The sequence below is a fragment of the Heptranchias perlo genome, chromosome 26 (genome assembly GCF_035084215.1).
Source record: "Heptranchias perlo isolate sHepPer1 chromosome 26, sHepPer1.hap1, whole genome shotgun sequence".
NCBI lineage: Eukaryota > Metazoa > Chordata > Chondrichthyes > Hexanchiformes > Hexanchidae > Heptranchias > Heptranchias perlo.
In genome coordinates this window covers 24,924,295-24,941,950 of record NC_090350.1, presented here as the reverse complement: position 1 = coordinate 24,941,950, position 17,656 = coordinate 24,924,295, and the positions used below count along the sequence as shown (strand labels likewise).

The window sequence follows — 17,656 nt, the reverse complement described above, 5'->3', positions numbered from 1 at the left end:
GAAAATGCTGGAAACAAACAGCAGATCCACCTGCAGAACTGATAAAGGATTTTTACCCACTTTGTTAACCCATCTGTTCTCTTTCCATTGCAAATGGACCATTGTATTTCTAGCATTTACAGACCATTTCATATGTCCGACATTTGCAGTTCTTTCTTTATATATAGAAATCAAAGCCACTGATCTGTTCATGAAACCACATGTCATTTAGATAAAATGTCACTTTTTCCATTCAGCATAATAAGATTATAGTTTTAAAAACATTGCATCAATGCTCAGCCCACCTTTACTAATTTTTAATATTTTTGGTAATACATAAATAGCTCCTAACTGGTTACAGACCTCAATCGAAGTGTTCTAGTGGCCTCCAATGGTAAAAATTGGGCACTGCAACATTACCATTATCATTACACTTATTGGTACAGAAAGAAAAAAGACAATAAAGAGACACACTCAAGTCAATACACTTCTGCATTGAACCAATATACTACTTTGGTGAAACCCTTAATTCATCATCTCAAATTGCTCATACCACTATAAGTGACTGGCCTGTAACCAATAAAATTACAGCCCTATATAATACAAGTCAAAAACACCCCATACAATACCAAAGTTTGGAAGGACAAAAATCTATAATTGTTGGAACAGGAGTAGACCATACAGCCTCTCCAGCTGTTCCGCCATTCAGTTATTCAGTTAGATAATGGCTGATCTGTGCCTCAACTCCATTTACTCGCCATTGCTCCATATCCCTTGATACCCTTACCAAACAAGATTATATCAGTCTCTGTCTTGAGAATTTCAACTGACCTAGCATCCACAGCCTTTTGGGGAAAGAGTTCCAGATTTGCACTAACCTTTGTGAGAAAAAAATGCTTTCTGATTTCACTCTTAACTGGCCTAGCTCCAATTTTAAGATTATGTTCCCTTGTTCTAGGGATAGAATTGAAAAGCAGAGAAGTTATGTTAAACTTCTATACAATCTTGGCTAGACCACACTTAGAGTATTGTGCACACTTCTGGTCTCCATATTATAGAAAGAATATAAAAGGCATTGGAGGGTGCAAAAGAGATTCACAAGGATGATACCAGAACTGAGAGGATATGTTTATCAGGAAAGGCTAAACAGGCTGGGGCTCTTTTCTCTATAAAAAAAAAAGAGAAGGCTGAGAGGTGACCTGATAGAGGTCTTTAAGCTAATGAAAGGGTTTGATAGGGTAGATGTAGAAATGATGTTTCCACTTGTGGGGGGGGGGGGGGTTGGAGAAGACAAAACAAGGGGCCATAAATACAATATACTCACTAATAAATCTGATAGGGAATTCAGGAGAAACTTCTTTATCCAGAGAGTGGTTAGAATGTGGTACGCGCTACCACATGGAGTAGTTGAGCCGAATCGCATAGATGCATTTAAGGAGAAGCTAGGAGAAAGGAACAAAAGATTGCTAATAGGGTTAGATAAAGAATGGGAGGAGGATTGTGTGGAGCATAAACACCGGCATGGACCTTTTTTTGTTAATTCATTCATGGGATGTGGGCGTCACTGGCAAGGCCAGCATTTATTGCCCGTCCCTAATTGCCCTCGAGAAGGTGGTGGTGAGCCGTCTTCTTGAACCGCTGCAGTTCGTGTGGTGAAGATACTCCAACAGTGCTGTAAGGTAGGGAGTTCCAGGATTTTGACTCAGCAACAGTGAAGGAACAGCGATATATTTCCAAGTCAAGATGTTGTATGACTTGGAGGGGAACATGCAGGTGGGTGTTCCCATGTGCCTGCTGCCCTTGTCCTTGTCCTTGTCCTTCCAGGTGGTAGAGGTCACGGGTTTGGGAGATGCTGTCGAAAGAGCCTTGGCAAGTTGCTGCAGTGCATCTTGTAGATGGTACACACTGCAGCCATGGTGCACCGGTGGTGGAGGGAGTGAATGTTTAGGGTGGTGGATGGAGCGCCAATCAATCAGGCTGTTTTGTCCTGGATGGTGTCAAGCTTCTTGACTGTTCTTGGCGCTGCACTCAATCAGGCATGTGGACAGTATTCCATCACACTCCTGACTTGTGCCTTGTAGATGGTGGAAAGGCTTTGGGAAGGCATTCGCCGCAGAATACCCAGCTTCTGACCTGCTCTTGTAGCCACAGTATTTATGTGACTGATCCAATTAAGTTTCTGGTCAGTGGTGACCCCCAGGATATTAATGGGTGGAGGATTCGGCGATGATAATGACGTTGAATGTCAAGTGGAGATGGTTAGACTCTCTCTTGTTGGAGATGGTCATTGCCTGACACTTGTCTGGTGCAAATGTTACTTGCCACTTATCAGCCCAAGCCTGGAAATTGTCCTGGTCTTTCTGCATATGGGCACGGACTGCTTCATTATCTGAGGGGTTGCAAATGGAACTGAACACAGTCATCATCAGCGAACATCCCCATTTCTGACCTTATGCTGGAGGGAAGGTCTTGATGAAGCAACTGAAGATGGTTGGGCCTAGGACACTGCCCTGAGGAACTCCTGCAGCAATGTCCTGGGGCTGAGATGAACCACTACCATCTTCCTTTGTGCTGGGTATGACTCCAGCCACTAGAGAGTTCCCCCCCCCCCCCTCCGATTCCCATTGACTTCAATTTTACTGGGACTCCTTGATGCCACACTCAATCAAATGCTGCCTTGATGTTGGGCCGAATGGCATGTTTCTGTGCTGTACATTCTATGTAATTCTATGTTCTGGATTGCCTCACCAGAGGAAATAGTTTCTCTGTATCTACCCTATTGATTCCTTTTATTATTTGTAAACTCCTTGATTAGCGCATCCCTCAATAATCTAACTCAACGAAATAGAAGCTATGTTGATGTAACCTGTCCTCGTTATCTTTCTGTTGTATTTGCGCTGAACCTCCTCCGAGGCCAATATAATTTTACTGAGGTACAGTGTCCAGAACTGATCACAATACTCCAAAACGGGCTCTGGCCAACCGAAGCTTCACCTCCACACTTCTGTATTCCAGCCCCCATGAGATCACGGCCAACATTCCTTTAGCCTTTTTGATTACTTTTTGTACCTGTGCACTAGCATTTAATAATTTGTGTACATGGCTTCTGGTATCTCACCATTAAAAAAACATTATGAATTGTTTTTCTCAAATCCAAAGTGGATGCCCTCACACTTCCCCACGTTAAACTCCATCTGCCCACTCTGTATTCCGATTGATTGATTGATTGATTAAAAAAGAGGGAAAGAGAAAATAGTGAAAAGCTGAATATTCTCACAGCTCACATAGGCATGTGAAAAATTCAAAAATTCATACCCACAATTAATCTTTACTGAACTCCTAAACAACACCAATTATAATTTTGTGTTATTTGTTTTCTCACTGGCAAGTTTTCCTTTGATTGCTTTGCAGGATTTTGAAACAACAGAAAACTAATTTTACAGATGCAAGGACTAGCTTCTGTTTTCCTGGCTCTTGAGACATTACCACTCATTTAGCTCAGTGTTGTACTTACTGCTTGCTTGATACAAAAAATGCTCGATATACACAAAAGATTCACGTAAATATCTTGGACTAATGATCACAAGAGCGGAAAGCCCCGGCCTGTTTTTCAGAACTGAAGGATCTCAACCCAGTATACTAGCCTGTTTTCCCCCCCCCATTGCTGGTGGATCTATTGTGAATTTTCAGTTTTTATTTCAGATTTACAACATTTGCAGTTTTTCATTTTTTAAAAATCTCTAATTAATTTCCACTATAGAACAGGAATTTTTTTTTTGGGGGGGTGGGGTGAGCAAGAAAATATAATTTTACGGCCCACAGTATGAAGAAAATAAATAAAAATTAAAGCTGAAAGTCTCTCTAATTTTCATGCTCTTTATTAGGTTGTGCAACAAATAGCTTCCACTGAAAATGGGCTAGCAACTTACTGGAAAAATATAATATCCAGTATTACAAAAATATAATTATTAGCACAGAACTTGTGGGATGCTCAGAAAACAGAGAATGAAGGGCAAAATTCTCATCCAATGTGGTAGAAAACTACTTCGAAACCTTATACGAAGAGTAAAACTACATTTCCCCCCCGTCCCAAAAAAAATTACATTTATCACCCCTCTCAGAAATGTCTCCAAGCACTTCACATATAATGAGTTACTTTGAAGTGCAGTAGATGTTACACAGGCAAATGCAGCAGCCATTTTGTGAAAGATCCCACAAAAGTACAATGAAATGAATGATCAGATAATCAATTTTTGGTGGTGGGAGAGGGAGGATTGTTGGTCAGCACATCAAAAGAATTCAAAGCTGTTTGTTAAATAATACCTTGGGATCCTGAATCACCAGAAGATGATGAAACTTAAATTTAATGGCTCATCGGAAGGATGGAACCTCTGATAGTTCAACGCTTCCTCAGGAGTCACTGGAGTATTAGCCCAGCTATTTGCTCAAGTCCTGGAATGGCACTTGAACCCACAACCTTCTGACTCAAAATTGAGAATACCATTAACTGAGCCAAGCAGTATCAAAGTATGCTACAGCACAGGAGGAGGCCTTTGGCCCATCATGCTTTGCCTTTTTAAAATGGCCTTATCTACTTAAGCTGTCACCTTTAATGACCTGAGGAATGTTGTTCTCCTTATTCTTTTCAACTTGGTGCTGTGTTGCAATATGGACAGTGGCTATTCTCGTTAGTTTCTAAAAAAAGACATCTGCAGAACTTCTTAAGTAAGGTTTCCAAGTGGTAGCAAATTGTTTACTTTCAACATGGAGAACTAGGTTGTAAATAACAGTTTTACTTAGGGTTCTTACAGCCAGCAGAGAGGATACTTTTATTCTAGTCTGGGCTGAATTCAAATCAAACTCCGAGAGAGGAAAGGTTTGACTTCCTCACATGGTATTTCCAGTTTATGTATTGGGGCCAAGGTGTGTGCAGAGAATTCAAGGACAGCAACAGAGTAGAAAAACAGGGAGGCAATCAGAAGACAAATTGCTATAAATATCAAGGGATGCACTTCAATGTAAATAAGTGATTAAAGAACTCATTGAGACAGCAACAGATGAAAAGTGCTGTCTTCCGGGACAGGATGCAAGTATAGCAGAAATTCTATATCGTTATTCTTCAGGAATATTCCAACGCCCCAACCAAATGTTGAGGCACTCAGTCAAACTAATTGAAGAAAACTGAAGTGACAAGACATGACAAACACTAAATCTGTTTTTCCACAGTGGTGTCAGGTCAATTTCAACAACAGTACACCTCATGCATCGGAGTACTTTACAAGTTGGAGTGAGATGAGTTGAGAAACATTTTTACAACCTTTCTGAAAGCAGGGAGGAGGTGACATGCCAAAGGGATTTAGAGAAGGACTTCCAGGGGGCAAGACATAGTGACTCAAAGAGCAGTCACTGATGGTCTCTAAGGTAGGGTGGAGCAATGCAACAGAACAATTTGAAGATGAGATGGATCTTAAAAATCAATTCACTGTGGCACAGCAAGCCAGGGAAACAAGGACAGAGATAGGAGAGTGGTACTTTCTAAAGATAAGGATGCAGGCCATAGTTTCCTGAATGATGGGTGGAGGGTAGAGGCCAGGGAGGGCAACGTTGGGGAAAAAAATTCAAGTCTCGAGGTGACAAAGATATAACTAAGAGTTTCAGCAGCAGTGGGAGAGGGGTAGAGGAGATGGTAAGTCATTTTTTTCAGAGTTGGAAGAAGGCAGCCATGGTGATGGATTGACTGTAGGATAGGTAGCTCAGTTTGCAGTGCACACTTTCAGAACAAAACATGAAGTAACATCTGGGAAACTTATGGAGTCAAGGCCAGAGGCATTTAAATGTTGAGGAAACACATCAGCTTCGGGTTTTGCCTGCAGGAAATTTCAGCTCACCAAGATCTTAAATGCCGAACAGGCAGTTGGAGAGTGTGGCATCAAACGTGTCTAAAGTTGGGGAGGGGTCGTGCAATTGATGGGGGAAGATCTCAAAGCAGGATAGACGCATGATTCAACTATGATATAATTACAGTTAGGTCAGGGCCACATGACTTGGATATATCACAGTAATTACTCAAGCAACCTATATCTGTTTTAAGTGTACTACTACAAATAGCAAATATTAAAAGAGAATAAAGAGCAAATTGCATAAATTCAGTTTATTTGTGTTTAGTGTTTCAGTGTCATGTTTGTAGCACATATTGTGCACTCGTAGCCAAGTTTTTTTTTGAAAAAAGACAGGAAGAGTTGCTCGTCCAGAAAATTTGTTGACAAAAAAATGTAATCTTGCAAATTACTCCCCCATCTGTTCATTTCCTAGTCTCCTTAATCTTCCCAAATCTATTTTTGCATTTGTTTCATTCCAATAAAGGTTCTATTTCATTTTCGAAAAGGAGATTTTTTTTTAGGATTCTTTGAATAAACTTTAATATTTGTTGTCGGTATTTTATCTTTCTGTTAGTTTCTTCCCACTTGCATATCTCTTTGTACCTTTAACTCTCGGATACACTTTTACATTCTGTTCTCCCATTCATTTTGTATTTATTGCATCCTGTGATGCCACACTGGTCTGTATTTTCATTGAGTTTATTTTCATGGCCTTTGCTTTGTGACTAAATCTTTATGCATTTAATTATTCTAAATGCAAAAGAATTGTAAACTGTGTGGTATCCCATAATCCTGTTTTTCCTATTTATTTGAGGTCGTTATAATGAATCTATTTTACTTTGTTAAAACAAAGACACATTTTTAGGCTTCACCTAGATAGTTCTCTCATGCTCTATACTAAAGACCAACCTATAAGAGTGCCCTCATCCCATACAGCTGCAGCTTAATTTTACGTGCCTATTATCTCGTAATGCAGTGTAGCTTGGATCGAACATAAGTCCTTGTTGCTATATTTAGTATTCTCCATAGAACACGAGCTCTCACGCTCTTTCAGAAATGATAGAATAAACACTAGTATCAGATCATGACTTACACTATAAACTATACAGCATGTTTATTAAAAGCAACAGATAAACAGTAATAGTTAAACAGATTCTGTAGCTCAGAATAATAGAAGTTTACAGCATGCAAGGGGGCCATTTGGCAATTTTGTCTGTGGCAGTTCTTTGCTATCCAAATTGTTTCAACCAATTCCACACAGCTGTTACGAATATAGTGGACTTTGGAACACGATGATGCCAGGCACCTCTGTTCTGTGTGATGTTGACCAGGCAGCTACCAGTATAAGGTTCAATGATTTATTGGGCACCCCAGCACACATATGGTTGCTTCCGTACAAAGAAGATTTACCTAACCAGTGCCTCTGCAGGTTTTCAAAAGGCATGTCTGAAGGGCCATAACAATCGGCTGACCTGTGTCAGAAGTGATGGATCAGTGTTAGTCCATTGCTGAATGGCAACATTTATGATGTGTTGTTAGTTGATGTACAGCAGACAGAATTGACATTGCACAAAAGGTATTAGTTGATGTATCTCACCTCCAACCACAAATTTTGATTACATAATGCATTGTTAGTAAAATAGATTCAAAAGATTCAAAACTTTGTTTACAAGCTAACTGAAGACTAAACATGACCAATGTGGCAAGACTTCAGTTCTCTTCTATGGTAATATCACTGTTGTAGTGGATGTTATAAACAAAGTAAATGTAATTGTTTTATTTATGACTTGTAGACAAGCAGAAGCTATCATGGAAACATTGCTCTTGTCTGGGGCCGGTCAGTTCATTCCAAACTTGCCAGTTTCTTTGGATCAAAAATGACCATCATCAGCAACACAAATTGATGAGAAAATACATCACTAACATGAATTCTAGCCAGTGATCCAGCGGTCACTACTGTTGCCAAGGAAATGTTATAGCCCCAGATCGCCTTAATGCATCTATGAACAACGGATCTGTGCACCAGAGAGATCAGGGACAAAAAGGCACCCCCTTGATGAGCAACTGCTTTGCACAAAACATGGTGGGCAGTTAGTTTCCAACAAAAGTACAGGTGGTGATGTCACTGTACACCAATTAAAACATGTGTTGATCTCTTGCTGGTATACCCATCAAGTTGTTGCTTAGATTACAAAATAGGTGCATGTTAGGGAGGAAGAAATCTTTTACATAAATTGGATTTGGGAGTGATACTGGACAGGTCATTGAAATTAGCAGAAAGATGCAGGTATGAAGGCTAATAGAATGTTTGACAGTCAAAATGAGGTAATACTAAATTCAGACAGCATTTCTATTAAAGCCATACTTGAAATATTATCTACAAGTTGGAATGTAATTTTGAACCTATACAATTACTTTGATAGACCAAAATTGCAATAGTCTTCATACTTCAAGGATATAGATGCTAAGGGAAGAAGCACAAGTTTAGAGCAACCGATAATTCCGAGGTTCAGATTTACAAGCCGCCTTGATGAACTGAGAGATCAAACAGTAAAAGGAAAGAAGAATGGGGTTTATTCTAAAAGTTTCAGTGCAAGCAGTTGATAAAATGAAACTTAATACCTTTGTTACACTTAACACAATCTTTTCTCCTTTCTATGAGATACATACATTCAAACACAGAGTATGATAGCAGCATTTGGAGGAGAAATTTGAAGAAGCAACCATCATAACGAGCAGAATGATTTTATTCCCCCCCCAATTCCTGGCTAGTGCTGGATATCAAACCTTGGGTCCTAGGATATTAACCACAATTTAATGCTTTTCTTGGCATTGTCAATAAGTATGATTAAGCTTAATAAATAATACAGTGCTTCTATGTTGCTGACTTACCTTGTGTTTTTCATCTTCATAGACTGCTTCATGCACACAGCAAGCAAAGAGAGAGGTAGGAAGGTCGCTCAAATCCATAATCTCGGAGTCCAAACCTTCATAGTTCTCAAAGATCAGACCCTCTTGATCACTGTCACAAAGATCGGGGTGGTTTGGAGTTTCAGACCATATCTGTGCACCATCTCTTATCATTGTGTCACTGTCTGAGCCACTGGTTGATTGATCTCATTTAAAACCCTAATTTAAGTCACCAAATTTTAAATACCCACCTAAAAAAAGAGAGAAAAACACACCAATTATTGAGAAGAGTATGGTTAAAAAATTGTAAACAGTAACAAACTATTTCATATTTAAAACTGAAGTTGTTCTATGCAGCCCACTTACACTATTCATTTTACATTCAAAACCAATTCCTATCCATTCTGCTTCAAAAAACAAAATCAGAGATCAGACAAAAACAGGATGCATGGTAATCTAAATCCAGGTATATTGTTAAATGCAGTAGTGACAACACTATGTATAATTGACATTGTATCTAGAAAGAGGTCAACATGCAGGAAGTAGGACATACGATTATTTTAATATTTCTATTAAAATGGTTATAGCCCTCTAAGGAAAGAACTAGCTTTTACACATTCAAAATGCATATTTCACCCGAAGCATATTTTAAAACATTTTTTTGATTGATTTTTGCTTCTGCAAAGCCCAGTATAGCTCACTCCACTAAGGTCACTAAAAGATCTTTTCTAAGACTAAGGTGTATCACTGCTATGTTACAAACTCATTCTCCCTCAGAGAAAGCACCTGGCCTCTGCTGGAAACTTATACCGAGATCAAAAAAGCACAGGTTGTAGCACTCCATGGAAAGATGCATCAGTGCACTTGTATGATTCACAATCCACATGTCTCCAGGTAGCATTTTTGTTTTAACTCACAGTATTGTGTAATACAAAACCTCTAAACCAATTAAAGCTATTCAGAAAAACAGAATCACTATTGCAGCCCTCAAAAGATTAACAGCTATGCTCCTAACTCTTCGGGATATCAACAGGAATTTGTGACTTGCCACTCTCAGGATAATGCAGAAGCTGTCACATCCCTGTCCAGTTCTTAAATTGTGTTGGAGTTTGCATGACAGCAGCATCCCTTTGAGGACAACTCAACCCTCTCTACTAATTTCTGGATCTTATCACAACAGCAGACGCAATCCTTAAAAAGTAACAAAAATTATGGTAACGTGTTTTTTTTAAAGTGCAAAAGTCCTTTTTGCGCCGAAGTGCAGCATATCAATTGTAATTTGTGATATAAGCCAGACATTAATTAAATTGTTCAAACTAAAAATGAGAAAATAATACAAGATACATTCCTTTTTTTTAAAACTAACTGTATTTAAATAAACTCAACTATCTGCTCCTGGTGATACTTTCCCATTAAATTAAACAGAGTAGAAGCCATATAATGTTTCAAAATAATCCCCAAACAAACCTGCAGCTGCTTCACTGTCCCCACCCTCACTGTTCCCTTCGCAGCTCTAGTTGCTAACGAACAACCTAACTTGAATGGTGATGATGATTGACGTCACTTCCAACCAATCAAAAAAGGGTACAGTTCAACAGACGTCCGATGACATCATGAATGACTAATCAGCGCTCTGGGGTGGAGCTAGAAGCAGCAGGTTAGGAGGAGCGGCAGCGTTCGCCGCGTACCTGAGTTGCCGCCCCCTGGTCCGTCCTCCTCTTCCTGTCGCCTTGGTTGCTCTTTGCTTCCTTGTGCTATGGTTCCGAGAAGTTTGTCCGGCTTCTTTATGTTGTGACGCCCTCCACTGGAAATATATGCAATACATAAAATTTCCTTGAATGTGAAATATGTTACGTGGTTATCAAGACGCTCGGCAACATGGACAACATTAGGAGACATTGAAGTATCGCCTTAGCGCAATGGTAGCACTCTCCTCTCTGAGTCAGAAGGTGATGGGTTCAAGCCCTACACCAGGATTTGACCATATAATCTAGGCTGGCATTACAGTGCAGTACTGAGGGAGGTACCATATGTTAGATGAGATGTTAAACTGAGGTCCTGTCTGCCCTCTCAGGTAAATTTGAAAGATCCCTTAAAGAAAGACTTGCATTTATATAGCGCCTTTCACAACCTCAAAATGTCCCAAAGCACTTTACAGACAATGAAGTACTTTTGAAGTGTAGTCACTGTTGTAATGTAGGTAATGTGGCAGCCAATTTGCACACAGCCAGATCCCACGAACAGCAATGAAATAAATTACCAGATCATCATCTGAAAAACTCCTCTGCTATTCTTCAAATAGTCCCGTTGGATCTATTACATCCACCGGAGAGGACAATCCTCAGTTTAACATCTCATCCGAAAAAAGGCAAAGCTGACAGTGTAGCACTCCCTCAGTACTGCACTGAACTACCAACCTAGATTATGAGCTCAAGTCTCTGGAGTGGGACTTGAACTCACAACCTTCTGACTCAAAAGTGAGAATACTACCTACAACCACAGCTGACACCATGGTACTATTTGAAGAAGAGCAGGGGTGAGGGTTCTCCTTGTGCTCTGTCCAACATTTACCACCTAATCAACATTGCTAAAACAAGTTAACTGATCCCATTGCTGTTTGTGGGACCTTGGCTGCAGTGTTTGCCTGCAAAAGTAATTAACTGCGTGTCAAGTGCTTTGGGACATCCAGAGGACATGAATAAATATATAAATGTAAATTCTTTCTATTGGGATATTTTAAAACTTTTATTAAAAAGAAATATATTCATTCAGGAAAATTAAATTTACAATAGTCCATATGCTGATGTGGTTCTGAATTATTGTGTTTTGATTTATAACAATTTTTCAAACAAAAAAATGTGTAGTTTCAATTAATTACTTATTTTTTCCTTTATTTTATAATTTGTTGCCCTACTGGAGTTAGCATAAGAGATTACTATTATAGTAGCTTTGCTTTTTACTGAGTATAATTGTAATTGTTCTTTTATGCTACAAAAATGCATTAGGCGGCCTTTTTTGGCTGGTCGAGTAATACTGAACGTGTTTGTAAAGTAGTGATTGGGAGAGAACTTAGTGCCCCTACAATTTTCAGGATGCAGCATTACTTAAGTTTTTTTTTCATTCCAAGTGTCAAAGAATATAAGGAAAGAAAACGACCACTCATTCAATTTATCCATCTCAAATCTATTGCTCAGCTCCTGTCTCCAGGACCAATCTCGCCATGTTTCATCTTTCTATTCCAATTCATCTACTTATAACATATATCCCCTTACTCACTGCTGAATCACGAATTGACCCAATCCCTTTAAATGTTTCAACTAACTCTGAAAAAGCTGTTTCTTAAATTAACTTTAGTTCATGTGTTTTTTGGCTTATACTTATACTTCGTATTTGACACAAATATCTTCATGAATCCTTCTTATTAATCCCCTTCATTATTTTAAAATATTGGGTTATATTCCATCTTATAACTTCGATATTTTTTCCAGTAAGAACAGATTTAACTTCTTTAGTTCCCTATACTGGAAGGAAATTTAAAATCTGAGGAGGCTCAGAACCCATTTGTCTAGGTTCACATATGAAGAACGAAGACATACCTAAGAAATATGCCAAAGGGTATTGGGACCTGGAAACCATACCTGGGTAGGGTCAATCATATTGATTTTTGCGCAGATAAAACGTGATTCTAAGCAATCTTATTTTGGCAGTTCTTCCCTACAGCCGGTACTGAAGCGGTTAAAACAGGGTGGGAGTGGCTTGACTCCATTCCCTTGAATTCAATGTGGCTCAGAAACTTAATGGATATTTTATTCCGCATTAAAGAAAGGAGACGGCGATCGAGAGAAGTGGATCACGGCACCTTGTGATTGAAGATGTGCAGAATAGGTAAGGGTTCCTTTTGGGCATTAGTGAGTGTAAAATAGAAAGGAATTTAAGGAAGTGAATGAATCAAGCGTCAGAAAGTTTTGCAAACCAGGAGGGTAAGTGGGGGATACAACAAAGCAAATGTTCAGCCCGAGCAGCCAAATTCAAACCAATGCGCAGATTGTATTGGCTCCAAAATAGTGAAGTGAATTGGAACTTAGTTTAATCTGTTTTTCCCCCATGTATTGTATTGAAATGTGCTGTTAAATTTACCATCAATCTCCGACTGAAACACTGAACAAATAATCCAGTTGCAGGCATAAATGCTGATTTCATCGGAGTTAAAACACTGAATATTACTGACCATCCCCAAATTATAGTTAAACACAAGGTCATTTGTTAAATCTCATACCCCTGACACCTTCATGTAAAGTATAGTTTTTGTTATCACTGGACTAATTTTATGATAGTTTAGATTCAGGTAGAGAATGTTAATGATTATATAAACTGAGGCTGAATCATTATGCTCTCTTCATTCTTCAAGTCTGATTTGCCACTAACCCTGAGTACACTTTGGCATTCAGGATCTTCAAATTTAACTAAAGATTTACTAAATAGTGCTACAACTGGCAAGCACCCTTTGTTTACAACTAAAATGATTTTCTGAGGTATGTGTACATTTAGATCATGTCCTCAGTGGATACTGACTTTAAATACATTGAGTGACAGGACAGTGTTTTCTACCCAAATGGCTGGAAATCAATATCAGGTTATGGCATTTCATGCAGCAGCCATTTTGGGCCCAATATAATGAGCTGGCTGCATTCATCATGCTCATTGAAAGGAAGCTGAAGGTGTGGATAATTTGCCAAAACCACTAATATGACTGGCAAGTGGCCTTTCTTTGAATTTAATGTTCTAGCCTCCCTGGACTGTATAATCCTTTGATGATTTGTGACTACCTACCATTGTGTGATCCAAGCTATACACTTATTCTTGTTTTAGAAACAAATACAACAGTTATTTTCATATTTGCATCTTTATTTAAAGTACCTTTTGCAATTGTCAACCAAATCAATTTAATGCAAACATTTACTTCAGCCTCAGTGTTTTACATAGAGTTATGTTGCATTTTGTGGAATGGGTTATGGAAGAACAAACATCAGTTAATTGGTGGACTGGAATCTCATATTGATTTATACTTTGAAATAATTGCTATTATGGGAAGAGAGTCTGAGCACAAAGTAAAACACCTTCTGCAGGGTAATGAAATTTGACTTCAACAAATGTTTAATGTTTGTAGTTGTCAGTAGGGCATAATAACAAGGTAGATAGAAAGTTTCTTTATAAAGCCTCAAAAAGGACAGAATTTTCGATCCAGAACTTCTAAATGAGTAATAATACGTTTTAAAGAAATGGTAAATCAGGGTCTAAAGTATGTAAGTCTTTCATACACTGACACAGGATTTAGTGTGTTCATGTGAAAGGGAAGAATTAGGGATAGTCTATTATTCCTACTTCTGCTAAGAACTATTTCATCCTTGCAGACTTTAGGCCCTGATGCAATCTTGAACACAATTATAATGGCAATTCTGATAAAGCAGCTTAGGTATTGAGTGGTTTCCAAAAAACTCTCCTTGCTATTTTCAGTGGTTTTCTCTAAAGAAACTTGCACAACATAGGTAGTACAAATACAGTATCTCATATCATTGACATACGAAAATGATGGGCAGGAAAAGACCTACTGGTCCATCCAGCCTGTCCCACTCAGCCATGATGCCTTATGCATCACAATACATACCCCCTGACCCCCCCCCCCCCCACCATGTAATCTCCTGACAAACAGGGGTAAATCTCAGGTTTGCTGTTTCGGATCTTCCATCCTATTCTGCAGGGCTTTTAGATTACTTTAGTCCTGCCACAGTCCAATTTTATGGTTCACTCATAAAATTAGTGACAATATCTGTTGTCCTATGACATATTGTTATCTTTTGGCCTTTTAGAGTTCAAACAAAATTGTTTAAAGCAAACATTACGATTTGTTTAATGGCTTATTGTTATTGAGATGTTTTCTAAGTGAAACGCTGTCACAATCTCAATAATTAGTGAATATATAATGGGTAGCAGGAAAAAGAATTCCTACCCAGGGATGAAATAATTATTAACAGAGATAGAAATAATGAAATATTCCGAATTCTCCTCTTTAACACTTCACACAAACACATAAAATCTTTTATTAATGTGCACAAGACTTCTTGGGCTATAAATTGGGCTGTGCAGTGTTTCGGTGCTACGCGGCCTCCCGAAGTTCCAAAATGGCGTCCGGAATGTGCGCGCACGCTTCTAGCATACGTGCACCAGACACCATCTTGGTAAAGGGTTTCGCGCACATGCAGATAACGAACGCCGGCAGCATGTAAAGTAGGGAGAATATGCGTTAGATCGATGTGCAATGCTGATTTAAAGGGATACACACCATTTCAGCACTTAACGCTCCACTCAATTCATTGTCTTAATCACGAACACCTGAACATGTCTTAGGGGGCCTGGAGGACCCCCCCCCCCGCCCCCCTCCCCACCAGTGCTATTTAAAAGGACCATGCAGGATTTACAGGTTAGTTGATGGATTATTGCCTTTGGCTGCTGATGCATTTGTACCTGTTTTTGGAGGTCTCCTACACTTGAATACAAGGATGAGGCAACATAGCCTGACATTTAAAGCCAGGACTTGTAAGAGTGAAGTTAGAAAACGCTTCTATAATCAAAGGGTGGTAGAAGTTTGGAACGCTCTTCAGCAAACGGCAGTTGATGCTCGTCCAATTGTGAATTTTAAATCTGAGATTGATAGATTTCTGTGAACCAAGGGTATTAAGAGATGTGGGGCTAAGGTGGGTATATGGAGTTAGGTCAGAGATCAACCATGATCTCATTGAATGGCGGAACAAGCTTGAGGGGGCTAAATACCACTGCCACTTGCTGCCTCCTGTTATGTGCCAACTTCTCCTGCAAGAAAGTGAGAAGTGTGTCAGTGAGTGTCCTGCAGGATATCTGGGTGATGTGCCTGTAATGGTTGAATAGTGTGTGACCTGTGAGTTGTGGGTGTGCGGTTTGCATCAGTGGTAATAGGTGAGAGTGAGAGGAAGCATCTAATTGGAAGAGTTGAGTACTGATTGAAAGAGTTTGTTGGTATGTGGGTGATGGGGGGTGTAGCGCGTGGAGTAATGGATGCAGTTAGTGGTGCAGTTGGTAGGAGATGCCACTTGACAGTTGACCTCACTCAACTTGACCACTCGTGTCAAAACATTGAACTTCTTCCTGCACTGCATCCATGTTCGAGGTACTATGCGCCTAGCATTGACTGCGTCCCCTACCGCCTCCCACTGCCTCTTGAGCATATGTCTGGAGGGCCTCTTGCCCCCCCACTGCGGATATAGGATGCCCCTCCTTCTGTCCACCTCTTGCACCAAGGCCTCCAGTGCATCATCCAAGAACCTTGGTGCACGCACTATCGCAGGCCTGGTACAAACTCAGATCGGCAGATTGGTGAGGTCTGGCATGCAGATTGGACGATGTGGAATTTAGCAGTGTGAAACCTTTATTCAATGTTTTGACATAACTCAACAGTTTATAAACTTAGAGATGGGACCTGCATGGATATGTGCGCAGATGTCTGATATCCGTTCTCACTCCATGCGGACCCGTATCTTATTTTTTTGCAAATAAGAGGTGCAGGCTGCCTTTAAGAGGTGCGAGCCATTCACGTGATATTTGCCCCCCCCCCACCGCCCCGCTACTTGATGGTGAGAAGTGCGAACCTGGTGCAAATATCGTGGCTAAGCCTGATTGCTGCGCTTCGATGAGGTGAGTGACCAGGTAGCATAAATGTCTCGTGTTACCCGCATCAGAAACACCAGGTCTGGGTTAATTGTGGACCGCGATGCCCGTGCCTGGATTCGGGGGTTATCGAATTTAACCCTCCCTTGCCTCTAAAGCCTTATGCCATAAGATTTAGTCCCCATGGTCTTTTACTGGCTTACCTGGGAAATAAAGTGAGGTAGTGGGCAGGCTGTTGGCGCTTAGCCTGACTACACTTAAAATGAATACGTATGAGATTTTAATAAGTTTTGCAAATGTATAAATCTTTATTTTTGACAATGGAATTGCATTAGTCATGATTCCGTCTCGAGCAAAGGTGAATGAAAGAAGAGAGCTCTTTTACTATTTGTGACAGACTAGTTTGAGAAAGGTTCTAATGCAGTGTGGCAGGCTGGTCTACAGTACCAAAGTATCTCTGAGTGAATTTCTTAGTGTTCTCTGAGGACAGAATGAGTATCAGGGGATCAGTGCAGAACCACCTGTCACCATTGTTAATTAGTTACCTGTACGGAGGATGGTACCATCTGGACTACTCATTTGGCACAGCGAAGTGTAGAATTGCAGTGGTTATAGGGGATTCAATAGTCAGGGGGACAGACAGGCATTTCTGCAACCGCTGACGTGAGTCCCGCATGGTGTGTTGCCTTCCTGGTGCCAGGGTAAAGGACATCACTGAGAGGGTACAGAACATTTTGAGGGGGGGGAAGGGGAACAGCCAGAAGTCGTGGTCCATGTGGGAACTAATAATATAGGAAGGAAAAGGCTTGAGGTCCTGCAGTCAGAGTTTAAGGAGCTGGGGAGGAAGTTAAAAAGGAGGACCTCAAAGGTAGTAATCTCTGGATTACTCCCAGCGCCACACGCGAGTGAGTATTGGAATAGTAAGATAAGACAGGTTAATGTGTAGCTGGAGAAATGGTGCCGGAGAGAGGGCTTCAGATACGGGTAGGAGGAATCTGTTCAAGATGGATGGGTTGCACCTCAACAGAGCTGGGACCAATGTCCTCGCAGAGTTTAACTAGTGTTGTGGGGAAGGGTTTAAAATAATTTGGTAGGGGGATGGGCACCAGGATGAAACATTAGAGAGGAGAAACAAGGTGCATAGAGAATCGGGAGAGACAAATAGCACTAGAGTAAAGAATAGTTCAGAA

At 40.1% G+C, this 17,656-nt stretch overlaps 2 protein-coding genes across 5 annotated transcripts in view; one reads left to right on the top strand and one right to left on the bottom strand.

The window, feature by feature from the left end:
* Positions 1-10,279, bottom strand: part of LOC137342582 (calcipressin-3-like) — a 105,257-nt gene extending 94,978 nt beyond the window's left edge. For all 4 annotated transcript variants that reach the window (XR_010967293.1, XR_010967294.1, XM_068006568.1 and 1 more), the window contains exons 1-2: positions 10,236-10,279; positions 8,751-9,019 (exon numbers count right to left, since the gene is read on the bottom strand). Coding sequence is in view for 2 of the 4 variants with exons in the window: in XM_068006568.1 (XP_067862669.1) it covers positions 8,751-8,942 (192 nt within the window). In the remaining 2 variants the exon portion in view is untranslated. The remainder of the gene's footprint in view (positions 1-8,750; positions 9,020-10,235) is intronic.
* Positions 10,280-12,524: 2,245 nt separating this feature from the next.
* Positions 12,525-17,656, top strand: part of LOC137342823 (keratinocyte-associated protein 3-like) — a 45,777-nt gene continuing 40,645 nt past the window's right edge. Inside the window, exon 1 of the mRNA XM_068007010.1 lies at positions 12,525-12,653. Within this exon, the coding sequence (XP_067863111.1) occupies positions 12,641-12,653 (13 nt within the window). The 5' untranslated portion in view covers positions 12,525-12,640. The remainder of the gene's footprint in view (positions 12,654-17,656) is intronic.